Source organism: Myotis lucifugus, unplaced genomic scaffold (genome assembly GCF_000147115.1).
Source record: "Myotis lucifugus unplaced genomic scaffold, Myoluc2.0 scaffold_1377, whole genome shotgun sequence".
NCBI lineage: Eukaryota > Metazoa > Chordata > Mammalia > Chiroptera > Vespertilionidae > Myotis > Myotis lucifugus.
The window spans coordinates 40,123-56,841 of record NW_005872425.1 but is presented as its reverse complement, the minus strand read 5'-3'; the positions used below and the strand labels follow the sequence as shown (position 1 = coordinate 56,841).

The window sequence follows — 16,719 nt, the reverse complement described above, 5'->3', positions numbered from 1 at the left end:
AGACAGCTAAGGGGCATCTTAATTTACATGTTATTGCCTCCTACTGGCCAAACACCTGAACAGCCGTAGGCTAATTCCCCCATTCTGACAATGCTTGTGTATACCCTTTGAAGTGTATATCTCTGCCTCGCCTCAGGACAGGTTGTGTTAATAAAAAGCATGGGGTCTTGGGACCAGGAGACCTTAGAATTTTAGACTACAGACCTTAGACCTGAGATCTTAGAACTTAGCTCCTTTAGCTAAGCTCCTCTGACCCCCAAATGCCTTTCAAAATTATCCTTCGTCTCTGGACTCTAATCTACACACAGCCTTCTCCAGATTCCCGAACCCTTCTAGATGCCAGAATAAGAACCCCAGCATGTCACTGCATGTTTTCCCACATACCAGTGCTAGGCGGGTGCTCAGATTGGAGAGACACATCCTTCACATGGTCACCCAGGAACCCAGAGTTCTTTCACCATGGGCCTCCTTCATCCCTAGGAAGCACCCCCATGTGCTTCCGTCAGCCTGAGGGGACAGGTCACGGAGAAACGCATCAGTTCCTGTCCTCTCCCACTGGCAACAACAGCTCATGGGGCTGCAAGGGAGGCTGGGAGATGCCATCCCACTGTGCCCTGTAGTCAGGTGAATGGATTTTGGCAGACAATTAAAGGTCTCTGACACCATGAGTAACTCATCTAGAATTATGGTGCTATTCACATGGTTACTGAGTGTTTGCCGTATGCCAAGCGCTGTGCTAACAGCTGGACGGAGATCTGATTGAGTCGCATCTTGGCCCAGGAGAAGCTCCCGATCTAAAGGAGATAAGACATGGCAGGAGGTGCCGGCACTTTAAGGAAAAATAATGCAGTGAGTGTGCTCTGGAAGGATAGTGGATGATTCGACATGTGGAAGCTACCTGGATCTCATACCAGCTGAACTTCACTTTCAGAGGCAAACAAGATGTGCTTAGCCTAGAGGTCGGCAGCAGGTCAGTTATATACAACGTATGATAAAAAGTGCTATGCAGCCATGCAATCATAGGTTCAAAATTATTCAAGGGCAGTGCCGGGGCTGACCAGCAGACCCTGAGCGACAGGTGAACAGATTGCTCTAATACACGTTTCTGTGAAAGAGGGGGCTAAGGCACTACTTGGTGATCACCGCCAAGTAGCTCTGTTCACCTGCCTCCTTTGGCTTTTATTGTCATAACAGCTTGTACTAAAATTAACCTCTAGATACAATCAGCCAGGTAAGCATCCTTGAGGAAGTATATGCCTTTATAAGGTCGGGTCTTTAATGACCAACCATAGAGATTCTAGCAAAACAGCCCAGATTGGATTTATTTGGAAAAGTCAAGGTAAGGGCTGCCCCCTTAGGCAAGGTCCCCTCAGAGGCCCCGACCTTTCGGAGAATCCTCCTCACAGACCTTCCAACCAAGTGCGTGCTTCCCCACATGCTGGGGTAATTATTCATGATAAATGAACAGTGAGTGAGAATAAAGGATGATTCCATATTTGGAATAACTTTGTGTTTAAATGTAGATGAAAGTTTACAAATAGGTTGAGGGTAGTGTCCTAATCTTCTAAAATGTTCATTGTTTAATCAGAAGGCTTCCATCAACATGCTTTGGTTTATGTACTGTTTTTTTCAACCAGACATATGGCACTGTGATGTAGGCCCATAATCCCCACACTTCCCTGCCCCTGCCCTGGAGTCCAAGGGCTGGGACCTTGTCTGGCTCTTTTGTCCTGGAACCCAAGGCCTGGCTCAGGAGCTCAATGCAGACTCCCTGAAATGCCAGACTTGGGCATTCCTAGTGTCTTCCTAGTGTGAAATGACGGGACAATGACTTCTACTGGAAGGCACCCACAATACTGACTCTGACCGATTTTATTTTGGTCTGAAGGCAAGCCCAGGCAAAGGCTCAGTTTGGTGTCTGCTTCCATTGCTGACAGAACCATGAGCCCCACAACACGTGTGCCATGTCTCACTGGTCCACTGGAGGGCAGTCATTGCAGCTCATGACATGACCTCAACCCACTTCCAACTTTTACAAGTTCGCCTTCTTCAGAAGGTGCTTCATTGTAACGCCCTGGACGCAAGCCGCTGTCACAAAGAACCAAGAGACGCTTCTCATGCAAAAAGCAAAGGGTTTATTGTTTCCAGCATGCTGGGACTCGCAGCTTACTCTGAGCACAGAGCAGCGGCTACGAGTCCCGACCAAGAGTTTAAGCACACATTATATAGCAAACGGGGGAAGTAATCTGGGGTCATTCTACTGGAGATCTGGCGCCGTGTGAGTTAATGCCTGTCTGGTTTCTTATCAGGCTGTTTGTTCTTTAGTTCCCTCCCGGGCTGCAGCCATCTCCCGTAACCTCCCTGGCTGCAGCTGTCTCCCATAAAAGTTGTTTGTTCCATCTGCCCCTTCTGACCTTCCTGATTATATTGGCGCCTTTCACATGAACTTCAAGAAATTCTCTAAGGAATATTCATTTTGTTGGGGTCCAGCCCCAGCAGGTCCAGGGGTTCCCCATTGTGTGGACAGAGTCGGCGAAGAAGGAATGACACGGCCTTCAGGTGATCATCATAGTCAGGTTCCTCCTAGCCAGGTTCCTCTCTTTATTGTCCTCTTACATTTGTATTTATCCTATTTGATCTTAATCCTATCCATCCTATTCCAAAGGTTAGGGCGTTTCTTATCTCCATTCCAAGGTTACTCTATTGTTCTATTAAGCTACAAGGAAGTAACTGAAGGAGGTTATTCTAAGTAAAGATTATGTAGCTTAAGCATGATCGTTCGTAGTTAAAGTGATTAACTACCCCTCTGGCACTTAGTTAAAGGGTTTACTGATAAAAATCCTCACCTGGGGAAACAACCTTTCTCAGAGAGGTGGTCCTATTTAAAACACATAGCATTAAGAGTGGGAACAAACATATTAAGAACAGTATGCCATATACGCCAGGTCCCTTGAAACATAAGCTGTGCAGATGTTTCTTCCCTGCAGCGACTGCGTCAAGCAGCAAGGGTGGATCGGCTTCCAGCACATTTGATGTTTTTCTTCAATTTAATTTGGAAGCTAATGTAAATGCCCTCTAAGTAACAAAAATAAGATGACCCACTGTCTGGCAGCTGTCACTTGTGGCACAGACATGTAAGATCTGTGTCCACCTTGTGTGTGCACCTCTGTCCCTAGGTCTCTCCCTCCAGCCATGTATAAAGCTCTTTCTCTGTAAAGTATCTCTGACCTTACATGTGATATATTAGAGACATCTGTCAATCGTGTACCCCCATCTTGGTGATATGGATCTTTGGGAAGCAAGTGGTCCACTCATAAGACCATGGAACAGGCTCTGAAACCTGGGAGACCTGAGGACAGTGACTGGCAGGAGATCTCAGCAGAACCAGGCTGGCGGCTTGCACATCTCTGGCTAGAGGTGTGTGTCTGTGGGAGGTCTGTACCCCCTACAAGTGTGTCTTCTGAGATAAGTTTTTTCACCGGTGCAACCCCCAAGGCCTTGCAGGGGCACAGCAGGCATCTTAGTTTTTATGGGAAGAGAAACTTGTGTGATTGAAGGAGCTTCACCTCCAGTCTCAGCAACTGTCCTGTAACCTGAAGTCTGTGACAGTCACCATCGTCCTGCCCAACCACCCTCAGCTCAGCGCCTGCTCTGTCCACAGAGAAACAAGGCTGTTCAGACTTGGCCCCTCTCCCTCCCTTTTGGATCCTGAAATTCTGCTCACTGTCAACTGCCCTGTTTGCCCCTTTCATGACCCAGAGGAACTGGGCCCATTCACTTGGTCACCTTAAGCTTAGATTTGGGGCTGTTCTGAGAAAATGACTTGTCCCATAACTTTGAGGAAAGGGACAAGAGTGAAGACATGTTCCGTGTTCTGAGTTTCTGTCCTTGGTGGGGGCACAGCCATGGGCTGCCACAGTCAGAGCCACGGAGCCGCACCCTTTTGGGAGAAGCCAGTGAGCCCAGCTCAACCTGAGGCCTCTGAGACCCCGAGTATCAATAAAGGGTCTCCTCCCAGATATGGCCCCTTTGCTGCTTTTCTCTGCCTACAAATGCTGTCCAAACCGCCACTTCCTGGTGAATCTAATTGTGGGATTTGCAGGGGGGATTTACCCAGGAAGGTGCCAGCAGGGCACCCTCCCTCTGGCCTCCAGCATAAGTGACCCTCTCTCTCAGCAGGGCCTCTTGTCCACAGCTGCCCCTGCTGCCTACCACAGCCCACGTGCCAGGTCCCAGGGGTGAGCAGGACAAGGCTTCCTGCTGGCCCCAGCCATGCTCTTCCTTCTCAAGTCTGGATCCACATCTGAGAATCAAGGGACTTCAGTGAGTGAGCAGGAGCCTAGGTACCAACACGGCGCCTCACGCCTACCAGCTCCTGCCCCAGCATGAGGCGGAGGACATAGGGGAGAGGGCACCAGAGAAACAGGGGTTCCATGCAGGTCATTGGGGACATGTGGGCACTGGGAATGAGACACTCAGTTGTGCCGAGAGGCCTGGATCCCTGGTCCTGTGTCCTGAGCTCCTGACCTGTGTTCTCTCCGTGTGCATCCGTGTGTATTTAAGACTGTGTGGGTGTCCCTATGGAGGTGAGAGAGTCACCCTGTGGGCTGACATGATCCTCATGGTTTGTGAAAAGCCAGGAGCTGGGCATTTGGGGAAACCACTTGGTGATGGTGCCCCAGGTATGAGGAGTGAAGCTAGGCCTGGATTCCAGACGACCTCGGGGTTCCCAGTGAGCAGACCGGGCTGAAGGGGAGCAGGGAAGAGGGCACTGAGGGAGGAGTGGAGAGTCATGCTGAGCATCCTAACTGACCCGGCCCTTTATCTGTCACCAGAAGGGTCATGTCCTTTATTACCCTTGGGCTTTTCAAGGTCATAAAGGACGCTAGCAGCTGAGGATTTCAGAAACAAGCAGGACACAGGGGCTCCCTGAGCAGCGCTGGCTCTCCCCACAGGTGGGGGTGTCTCCGTGGTGCCAGGAGGCCAGTCAGCCCTCACCTGTGTACACAGGGCCACCTCCACACATGCTCCTGTTGCTTCAGGAGCCCCCTCCTTGAGATCCCATCATCCGGGTGGGTCACTCCTCCCTCCTGCCACTGTCTCCTACTAACCCCTCAACCAGGCCACATTCTTTAGGGACAAATTAGGCAACTGTCTCCAAAATCTCCTTCTGTCCCACCTGCAGGAAACTCGGGACTTGTCCATGAGGTTGCCTCCTCCACCTCCTCCTCTCCCCGTTCCATTAGCACCTCAGTGCTGAGACCATCACCTCCCTCCCCTTCAGGGACATCCTGTCCTCACCATGCTCTGCAGCTTGTCATCATGTAGGACACGTCCGACTTCTCCCTGCCTCCCCCTCACTCTCTCCTCACTATTGTCCATGCCCTTCCCCTTCTCATCTCACCTGCTCTCAAACTCAGGAACATCTGCTTCCCTTCTCTCCTCCTGCACCAGGACTGCGGGTCACTGCTAGGGACCACCATGCCAGGGCTCCCAGAGCTGGTGTCTGCCTTGCTCTCTGCTCAGCCCTCCCTGTTCCTGTCCTGGGAACCAACCTCCTGATGATCCCAGTACTTGCAACCCCACCCCCACATCCCTTATTGTATCCTGACTCAATTCTGTTTTTCTAATTCTTCCCTCTGCCTGAAATGTCTCTCAGTGCCTGGCTGCCTGGTTCATATCATGTATCTCCACTGACTAGAAATGGCACGTTCTCTACAGGGACTCTCTTTGGAAGTGGACACACAATACTTCTCCACAAGGAAATGTCCTCTTCCTGTCACCCTAAGCCCGCGTGTACTGTGGGAACCACATGACGTCATTGTCCTCATATATCTGTATTCCAACGAGAATGGTGATGGAAAGGACTTTAGCATCACTGGTCTCTAGTACTTAGCAGTTCCAGCACACAGGACTTACTCTAAAACCATTTTTTGTTAAAATGTATTTGTTCAAATTCTGGTCCATCACATCTACTGTTAACAGCAATTCTAAATGTAAAAAGGCCCGTGGCCTCCAAGGTAGACCTACCCTCCCTTTACTTCTCCAGCCTTTGTTTAATCTCACAATGCTTCCTCAATTGCTATGGCGCATGAAAAATCAGGATAAAGTGGGTAGACAAATCCTTATTCATCTTCTGGTTTGCTTTAGGAATCCCACCCTGAAGAGCCTTGTGTATGATCCCCAGATGGGCTCCTGTTCTCAATACTTATGGTACCAGGTCAACCTTAGGACTCGTCACATTCTGCTAGAATTTTTTTCAGTACCCGTGTCAGCCCAGAGAGGTGCTCATCTTGAGGGCATGGATTGTGTGCCTGGTCCAAAGCTTATTCCCATTTGTCCTGAGACATTGTAGCTTGTGCCATGGTGCCTAGAAGGGTGTTAGTCCCTTCTCTCCAGGGTGGTTTGAAGCGCTGAAGAGGACTGATGTAAAGGGAGAAGCCAGGCTAGATCCACAACTTGTTCAGCCCTGGTGTGTGAGAAGAAATGGCCGCTGGGCTCTGGTGAGACAGAAGAGCCTCAGGAAAAAGCCCAGCTGAACCAGAGCTCAGGGGCTGAGGGCAGAGAGAGGCTCTGACCCCAGAGGAGATTTGGAAGCGGTGCCTGTGGAGGAGATGAGTGTGGACCCCGGGCCCGGGACACTCCCTGTCCCCTCTTCAGTGCTGTGGAACAACAGAGGAGATGCTCAGAATGCTGCTCAGTGCGCGTGAAGCAGGGTGGAGTTTCTGTCCAGGTGCAGGTGGCAGCCAGGGTTCAGGAACTGCTTGCTGCTACTTAAACCCTAGAGCATTCTGCAACGTGGACGCCAGGGGGCGCGTAGGACCAGGCTTTGTCCATGTGCTGGTGGGAGATGAAGTTAAATGAAATGTGGGTTCCCAGGGGCAGCCCTGACATAAAGGGTCCCTGCCCCAATGCTTGTCGGTCAATTTCCCCCAAAGTCCCATTGTCCTGGGCCTCAAGAACGTCACATCCTTAGAGCAGATGGCTCCTGAGAGACTAATTATTCCCAAACTATGACTCATAGTGTAACGCCCTGGACGCAAGCCGCTGTCACAAAGAACCAAGAGACGCTTCTCATGCAAATAGCAAAGGGTTTATTGTTTCCAACATGCTGGGGCTCACAGCACAGCTTACTCTGAGCACAGAGAAGCGGCTGCAAGCCCCGACCAAGAGTTTAAGCACAGGTTATATACTTTTCAGCAAACGGGGGAAGTAATCTGGGGTCATTCTACTGGAGATCTGGCGCCGTTGTGAGTTAATGCCTGTCTGGTCTCTTATCAAGTTGTTTGTTTTTCAGTTCACTCCCGGGCTGCGGCCATCTCCCGTAACCTCCCTGGCTGCAGCTGTCTCCCATAAAAGTTGTTTGTTTCATCTCCCCCTCCTGACCTTCCTGATTGCCCTGGTGCCGTTTGTTCCATCTGCCTTTTCTGACCCTCCTGACCTGATTATATTGGCGCCTCTCAATAGTAACACGACGCAGGCCCAGAAAAAACAGACTTGCTTAAGGCTCTGAAGGATGGTAGAGTTAAATTTTATAGAATCTAAATTAAATCTGTATTTAAGAGTATCTCATTACATTTTCTTTAAAATAGGCTGTAGGTTACTGAATAGTATGAGAAAAATAGAGTAACATTGTAAGCATATATAAAATAAACACAAGTATTTTCAAACTATATAAAAGGGGGTGTGGGAGCCCCATGTGTTGTGGCAGCTGACACACACTGTGGCCCAGGACCTGGAACCACAGGCCTCGCAGGAGCTGAGGCGAGTTGCTCACAAGCTGCAGGTGGGTCCACATCTGGAAGTTCAGTGACAGCTGCGCCTGGAGCCTGCTCTGCTCTGGAGAGGGCACCAGAGTTGGCGTTTCCTCTTTAGGTGTTTCTTCATCTTGCTCTGGAGCTGCTTCTGTAGATCCAGGAAGAGAACATGTTACCACCATGACTGCCTTTGTGCCTTCCAAGGAAGGAACCTCCCATCTCCATCACTGAAGTCCCACCCCAGGAAGTCCTCCTACTGCAGGCCTGGGGCACTGACCTGAGCGGCTCTATGCTCCTGCCTAACCCAGCCTCTGGGAGCTCTTCTCTGTGTGGCCCAGCCACATCCCCTTTCCCTCACACACACCACCCAATCCACATACACAGCTCTCTGACTCCCTCCCTTTTTTCTAGGAGAAGCCCTCAGACCTCTGCCCTCTTGCAGAAATCCCACCATTTGTGGGATCCAGGGTGTTGCCAGCTTCTCCAAGTCACAGTCCCCATACTCCCCTTAAGGCTCTGATCCAAAGCCCATTCACTTTTTCTGCTGGTCCAGAGATCCACTTTCTGCTTCACAATACGTGTAGATCAGCGATACTTTGAGGAAGAAGTCACATCGACTGTCCTGTGGATGCTACCTGCCTGTGCAGCCCAGTGTGACTGAATCACTCCTGACTAGAAGGAAGCTCTGGAGTGCAGTCCTGGGGCAGCGCATTTGCTGAATGAATGAGCCCAAACCACCCCCATCTCAGATAGCTGGGTGAGCCTGGGGTCCCCCTGCTTGCCCCTGGGATTTCTAATCTGGCTTCACCCAGGATAGGGACCCCTAATGGAATCTCCAATGTCTTTATCAAAAGAGAAAATAGCTTAGCCTAAGGCCTGAGGAGAATCACAAATAAGGCCGAAGATTCTTTAAAGGAAGAGAAAATGGCCAATTGGAACAACCACAGCTCCTCCAGCACACCTCTCCAGAGTCCAGGCTCCCAGCGGGCCTTTTCCCAGGAGGAACCCCCCCTCCCCCGCCCCCCGTCCCCCGCCAAGTCCCTACAATAACTCTATGAGGCTGGGCCTAGGCTCTCCCCATGTTCAGAGAAACATACACTCAGAGAGATGCAGTGACCTGGAGACGCAAAGCAAGCAGGTGGCTGAGTGACCACTGTGCTGTGGAGGGGCAGGGCTCACCTGGTACGTGGTTGGTGCCACACACATTGGTTAGTCCCGAATGTTCTGTATTAACACAGAAGGGTGGGTGTGGACCAAGGTGGGGACCAAGTATTTGACCAGTTTATCCAGTAACTGTTCCTGGGAGGTCTGCACCTTACATGTGCTTTTTTATTTTTTATTTTATTTTTTTGCCCTATGAGGGTCAAGCTTATTTGGAAGCCTGAGTAAGTGGTGTTGGGGACAACATGGAGGCCCAGGGCTGAGCTGACAGGCCTCCATGTTGGGCTTAGGATGCCCCCAATGGGAGGTCAGCTCTGAGTCTGGGCACAGGGTGGAGCCAGCTCCCTGGGAAGCAGAGACCTGGCTCCAGGAAGGGCAGGTGGAGAAGGTGAGGACAGTTCTCCCTGGGTGGGTCAGGGTCCAGAAAAACAGACTTGCTCAAAGCTCTGAGGGTTTATAGGGTTAAACTTTATAGATTCTAAATTAAGGTAATATTTGGGAGTATTTCAGTATATTTTCTCTACAGTACACTGTGTGTTATTAAATATCATAAAAATATAGTAAAATTATAAACATATGTAACATGAACAGAAAACTTCTAACACTACATCTAAATGGGGTAGGGGGGCGCCCTCTCTGCCGTGGCTGCTGACACGCGCTGTGGCCTGGGATCTGGCACCACAGGCCTCGCAGGAACTGGGGTGAGTTGCTCCAATGCTGCAGGTGGTTCTTCTGTCTCTTGAAGTTCAGTGAAAGCTGGGCCTGGATCCGGCTCTGGCTCTGGAAAGGCCACTCGGGTGGTGTTGCCTCTTGAGGGTTTTCCTGATGTTGCTCTGGAGCTGGTTCTGTAGATGCAAGAAGAGGACATGTTACCACCCTCACTGCCTTTCGTGTGCCTTCCAAAGGCACACTCACCCACACCACCCCCAGAGGCCTCCTCCTCCTCCTGTCTCGGCCTCAGTGGGCTCAGGTGCTCCCGCTGTGAATGGAGGCACTGGGCCTGCTTTGGCAGGTGGGAGACTGGAAAGTTGAGCTCTATGGAAGCCAACAGCATCATCAAGCTGGGAAATTCTGGTGGTGCTGGTCCAGCCGGATGCCCAGGATGCAGGAGATTGCCCTGGGGAGAGAGATAAGTTGAAAGCAGAGTCTGAGGCCTGGCCTTTCCTTCTACACGGCCCTCGCAGAGCACCACTCAGAGAGCCCGGGGTCCTGTGCCTGCTGCTCCTGCCCATCCAGAAGCCAGACCTACTCCTTGTCCACCTTCAACCTGGCAGTCCTGACAGAGAGTGCGTAGTAACCCAAGAGGGGCTGGCAGAAAGCCCTCCTAACTGAGAGTCTGGATCAATGAGGGAACCACCTGTCCCCTTCTTCAGGGGAACCTGACATGCTCTCTCAGTGTCCCTGTCCCCTCCCATACATTCCCACCAAAATGTCAACTCCATGAGGACAGGGAGGGCTGGTGTCCACTCTGTTCATGTCCACTCATTAGCACACAGTAGGTGCTCCAGGAATAGCTGACCAATGAGCAAACAAATGAACTCTGTCTCCGTCCTTGGCTTCCCAGGGCCTTCCTATCACCTCAAACTTTGGCTCCTGCACCTACATGCTGCATAACTCTCTAGCTTCCCTGTGAGGTTCTTTGCCTCCCACTGAAGCTCAACTCCCTCAGGGCTGGGTACACTTGGCAAGCTGGCCCTGAGGAGGTTCTACCACATTAGTGAGCATGATCCATGATTAGGGCTGCAGGCAGACTTGGACTAGGATTGGACGGCTATGAATTTTCTGAGAGGCTGACTCTGCCACTGGGCACCCACTGCTCTCCCACACCACCCAAATCCACATGCACAGCTCTCTGACTCTTGTCCTTTTTCTAGGAGGAGCCCTCAGACCTCTGTCCTCTTGCAGAAATCCCACCATGTGTGGCATCCAGGGTTCTGCCAGAACCTTGAATTCACAGTCCCCATACTCCCCTCAGGGCTCTGACCCAAAAGCGACTCACGTTTTCTGCTGGAACACAGGTTCACCTTCCTCTTCACAACACGGGAAGATGCAGCCACAGGGAGAGGAGGCGCAGAGGATGTCACATCGGCTGTCCTGTGGACACTATGAGCCTGTGCAGCCTAGTGTGACTGAGTCGCTCCCGACTAGAGGGAAGCTCTACAGTACAGGCTTGGGGTTTGCTCTGTGCACTTGATTATGGTCAGTGCCTAGAGACATGTCTGTACCTGGAAGACTCTGATATATTTGCTAAATGAATGAGCCCAAACCAGCCCCATCACAGATAGTTGGGTGATCCTGGCCCCACCGTTCCCCCCTGGGGTTTCTGCTCTGGCTTCAGCCAGGACAGGGACCCATAACAGAATCTCCAGTCTCTTTATGACATGAGAAAAGAGCTTAGTCCTGGGCCCCGAAAGAATCACATATGAGGAAGAGAAAGGAACAATTAGCACAACCACAGCCCCTGCTGAAGACCTATCCCCTGTCCGGTCACCCAGAGAAAGCTTTAGGGGAGCACCCTACAGGTCCCTACATAAACCTTATGAGGTTGCTCCTTGATTCATCTCATGTTCTTAGAAACAAACACTCAGAGGGATGCAGTGATCTGAGAGTTCACAGCCAGCAAGGGGCCAAATGACCACTGTGCTGTGGAGGGTCAGGTTGCTCACCTTGTAAATAGTTGGTACAACCGTTGGGTGGCAGCAAATGGTCTTTGTTAACCTGAAGAGGTAGGGACGAAGGTGGGTCGCTGCCCAGCGAGGAGGGCACTGGTTTGTCCAGCCCGTGTGCCTGTGTGATCTGCACCATACAGCTCTTTTTATGTCGACCTCTGAGACCGGAGTTCATTGGGAACCATAAGTGGATGGTGCTGGGGCCACGTGGTTGGTTGGCAGCTGGGGTCCAAGGCTGGGCTGGCTGGCCTCCGTGTCGTGCTGCAGATACTCCAATGGGAGGCCAGCCCTTTGCCTCTGGCCACCCAGCTTTGAGTCTGGACACAAGCTGGTGCCAGCTCCCAGGGCTAAGCTGAGCCCTGGTTCCCAGGAAGGGCAGGTCTCCAAGGCCAGAACCCTTCTCACTGACAGTGCTGGGGGTCCTGAGGCCAAAACACACCTTCCATGATGCTCCATCTCAACTATGATCTCCTGACCTCCCACCTGCCGGAGTGTTCTGGTTATTGAACAGAGCATTTGGGGGTCCCAGTGAGAGCAACCCCCTTAGGTTCCAGGCTGTGAGCGCATTCAAACTCAAAACAGTTTCTCTGTGTTTCCACGGTCTGTGTCTATATTAAACTGAACTGTTCACAGAAAAGCAGCTGGGTCCTCCTGGGCTTGGCCCAGGCAGGGTGAAGGGCAGGGGGAGGGGCGGGGCTAGAAGGTGGAATTGTTGTGTTCGAAGATGCAGACGGGGAAGTGCTTGACGTGCGAGGACCACTGGGCTGCCAGCTGGAAGAACGTCACGTCGTTCCACTCCTCGCTGTCAATGAGGACCCGCTGCCTGTGCTCCTGGTTCTGGGCAGAGCAGACCAAGCGGCCAATGCCCTGGATGCACTGGCTTTTGGACTCCAAGTCCGTGGCCTTGTCTTTCTTGGACAAAATCATCACCTTCTTTTTCTTCTCCTCGGTGATCACAGTCATGGACATTGTGAGCACGGCTGCAGCCTCGCCGCTGCTGGGCAGCCTGCTGACCTGGAGAGACCGGAAGGTGCCCCGGAGTGTGTTTTTGGTGGCAGGCAGGTCTCCCTTCTCCTCGATCCTCTTCCTGTCTGTGGGCTGGGCTGCCTTCCAGTAATCCACCTGCAGCTCCATCAGCTCAGCATCCACACTCTGGCCGGGGGAGGACAGGCCCCCACTCACTGAGGACAAGGAAATTAGCTTGTGTGTGGCCTCCCTGGCGGTGGACAGAAGCACATTGGAGCATGAGGGGACTGCTTCAGCTGAGTCTCCTGACCTGGCTGAAATTGATTCCACTCTTCCAACTTTCACTGCCCCCACAAAGGGAATGAACTTCTGTGAGGACAACTCGTCCGGGCTGTTCGGCTTAGAGATGAACATGGCCTCTGCGATGGGCAGCTGGAGGACACAGTTGGCCCCTGTGAGGTACTCTCTGATTTTCAACACAATGTTCTGCACAGCATCCTGGGCCTCCAGGTGGAAGAACAGTTCCCACCAGGCCAGGTCCCGTAGGAGTTTGTGGTAGCGGCAATCCACGGAGCCCAGGTACCTGGCCAGGGGGTGGGAACCCAGCGGGATGACCAGGAAGCGCATGGAGTCCAGCCAGTCCGGGGCCTTGTGGGACAGCTGCTCCACAAAGACCCGCAGCACGGTGCTGAAGTACTGCTGGTCCCCCGCCACCGCGATCTTCACTGGCATTGTGGCCTCGGTATTGCAGTTGCGGTATCTTTGTATCCAGGAGATGATGGAGCTGAAGGCCTCCTGGACATCCACCATGGAGCCGGTGCACACGACGGGCAGCGTGTGCTGCTGCAGGACGTCCGACAGGGACTGCCCCTGCCTGTCGGAGGTGTTGATGAGGATGATGTTCTTGGGCAGATAGTCGTTGGAGATGAGGCTGTGGTTCAGTTGGTCGAACACAGTCTTCCTGGGGACCTGCAGTTGGCTCTGTGGGACTGGACAGCGCTCCTTGACCAGGCTGTTGGCCGACTCATTCAGGGACCTGCTCCAGCCCCGGCGGGCGGGCTGCTTCCCCTTGGAGCTGGTGGAAGGGATGACCAGAGACTGGGTCTTGGTGGTGCGCCTCTTAGTGAGCATGCCCTGGCCAGAGGTCCCTGCCTCCGGGCTGTCCCCAGGCTGTGCCGGCTGCGGCCCAGGGTTGGGCATGCTGTGGGCCACCCATTCGGAGTCACTGTCGCTTGACAGGCTTTCACAGTATAATCTGGGCCTGTGGGTCCTGAGGACTCTGTCGTCCTCCTCCATATCTGAGCTGGACAGGCTTTCAGAATATGTCATGAGCTCAGGCATGGGAGGGGTTGGGAGGCGGTCATCATCCTCCATGTCTGAGCCACTGTCGCTGGGGCACACCACGCTCTCAAACAGAAAGGCCAGGTCCTTGTCCACATCAGGGACTTGCTCCTCAGACTCCTGCTCCGAGTCCAGGACCTCCACTGTCATTTGGTACCTGCCCAGCCACTCTGCGACTCTCTGCTGGTAGTTCTGTTGCCTGATGGTGGATCTCCTCCTTCCTATCGGGTTCTCCAGGTCCAAGTCATCCTCGTCCAGGTCATGCCTGTGGGCGGCATTATAGCTGACCTTCAGCTCAGAGAAGACGATCTCAGACTCTCCCTCAGAGAAGTTATCCGTGGCCTCTGCCCTGGTGCCGGCCGGCATGGCGTTGTCCAGATGGTCGACGGTCTGTCTCGATAGGGACAAGATCCAGCTCTTGACCACCTCGGCGGTGCGTGGGGTGCTGTAGCCCATCAAATCAGAGACATTGCCACTGAACAGCTTACCGCCTGGGCCCTGGGTCTTCATGGGCATGTTTGCCGGCCGAGGAGGCTCCTTCTGCCTCCGGGCACTGTGTAAGCTCCTTGTCTCCGTCTGCAAGCTGGAGTCTTCCAGTCCTTCAAAATATTGTCTGTTCTTGGGCTTGGTGTTGCTGAGGATGCTGCTATCGTACTCTATGTCTGGGCCACTGTTGCTGGGATTCTCAAGGATGCAAGAGAGAAGGTCCAGGTCCTCCTCCATCTCGGGGGCATGCTCTGTAGGGTCCTGATCTGAGTCCAGGACCTCTTCTGACATGTTGGACCTGGGAAGCAGTGCCATGACTTTCCGCTTCAAGTTTTGTTGCAGGCATCGCTGCTGCTTCTTGGGCTGCTCCAGGTCAAAGTCAGCTTCTTCCAGGTCCTGCCTGTGTGTGAGATTGTACCTGGCGTCCAGCTCAGTGAAGCTTTCAGATTTCCCCTCCATGTAGCCATTCATGGACTTGGCCTTGGGGCTGCCCTGCATGCTGCCATCCTCGTCGTCGATGGGCTGACTGGACAGGGAGGAGATCCAGATCTCAGCCACCGTGATGGAGGACCCCTGGATCCTGCTGCTGAGGCTCAGCACCTGGCCACACTCAGGTGGTCGCTGTATCAACTCAGCCATGTGGATGGCACCTGTGGCCAGTGTCTTGTATCCCAGGATTTTCTGTTTGTTATTGCACTTCCTCTGCTGCAGCATGATCTGCAGCTTGTTGCCTCCTCTCTTGAGGACGTGAGGGTACTCCAGGGAGAAGGTCAGCGCCAGGTCAGTCTCCACTGGTCCGCTGCTGGGCAGCACAATCTCCTGGGATCTCAAGATGCCCTTGGAGCCCTGCATCTGCACTGCTATCACCATGGAGATGAGCTCCTTCTCCAGTTCCTTCAAGACCACCAGCTTCTTTAAAGTGAAGCTGCACAATCTGGGCACGCTGCTAGGTCTGGAGCAGTCCACCTCCCAGGTAGAGAAGAAAGTCATGGGCACTGGCGTGTTGGGCACAGTGGGCGAGCGGGCCAGGCCCGCAGGTGGCGAGGAAGCTGCAGCTGCTTCCAGCGAACAGGTACTTGATGGTTTCTCCCCCTGTGGTGGGACAGAGGAGGGACATGATTGGTGGACAGAGGTGGGGCACAAGTGATCGAAGGAGAGAGTAAATGACAAATAGTCACACGCTCATCTGTGACTCGCACAGGTAAGGCCTGCATGGTGGCCTTTCAAACTCAGAGACATATATTAACCACAGAGTTAGCCTGAAATTAAAACTTGTTACCTAAACGCAGTTTATGGTGTGTAGTCATGTGCTAGGCCAGTATCTTCCCTGACAAAGGTCAATCTTTACCTTAACTGAGCCTGTCTGTTGTCTTTTGGCATCTGTGATAACATACCTTTGGAATGTTAAAGGAATTTCCCTTTTTCTCGCCACCGAGGAGCACAGGCACTGCTCTGTGCTCTGCAGAGACCACAAAGCTGCTCATTGCTATTGAGTTCATTGCTAACTATCCTGTGAGCACCTGTATAAGTGAGGTATGTGTCTCTCATTTTACTTTTTATCTAATCCCAGAGATTTCCCTGGTTTGCTTTCTCCTGCCTCCCTAAGCAATGGATTTCATGTGACCCACATACATCTCCACTTTTGATTGTATGTGTAAAAGCAGGTGCAATACTGCCATTCTTGGAGCACTACCTCAATACAGTGAGATTTTGTTTTCCGGCCACTGTTGACAGTTGGGCTCCAATAAACTCACAAAAATTCTGCACAGGGTTGAATGCTGCCTACATGGATATTTACTTGGCTTACTGAGGCAGGATTCCAAAGGTCACACAGGACCGCCCTGCAGACCCAGACCGGTGCTAGGATCCAGCAAAGGGCCCGTTGGGCCACCAGTTCCCTGCCAGTCAGGTGAATTTGGCTAAGTTGTCTCTTGAATCCAGAACCTTCCTTTGCTTGTGATAGAGGGTTCGACTTTAGTTAAGCTGTATTTTTAAATCCCCAAGGTGGAACTAAGGTTAAGGGTTGACAGAATCAGGGCTAAGGAGAGACAAGAGGAAACATGGGTGGCTGGTTTTTGACTCTGGGTTTTCATTTGGATTTGCTTTCTGAGAGTCTGAGCAAAAAACCTTCACTGTGTAAGTGAGAGCTGAACTTGTTCCGCTCCGAAGGCACACATCCTCCTTCTGACCCGAATCTCGGTTGTTCTTAGGCAACTAAGAATCTTTGCGGAGGTGTCAGAGGTCATTCCTCACGCCAAGCAGGAGCCCCATAGGGAAATTCCAACTCAACTGTAATTCACCTGACTGGCTCCTCCGGGGGAGAGCCCATAAGGTTAGGT

The 16,719-nt window shown here is 52.3% G+C and overlaps 1 protein-coding gene across 1 annotated transcript; it reads right to left on the bottom strand.

Moving 5' to 3' along the window:
• Positions 1 to 12,283: 12,283 nt before the first annotated feature.
• Positions 12,284 to 15,379, bottom strand: LOC102434383 (phosphofurin acidic cluster sorting protein 2-like). The gene is made up of 2 exons (XM_014449726.2): positions 14,379 to 15,379; positions 12,284 to 13,793 (listed from the first exon to the last, which is right to left on the bottom strand). The coding sequence occupies exons 1-2, from the start codon at positions 15,368 to 15,370 to the stop codon at positions 12,284 to 12,286; spliced, it is 2,502 nt and encodes an 833-aa protein (XP_014305212.1). The 5' UTR covers positions 15,371 to 15,379.
• Positions 15,380 to 16,719: the final 1,340 nt, after the last annotated feature.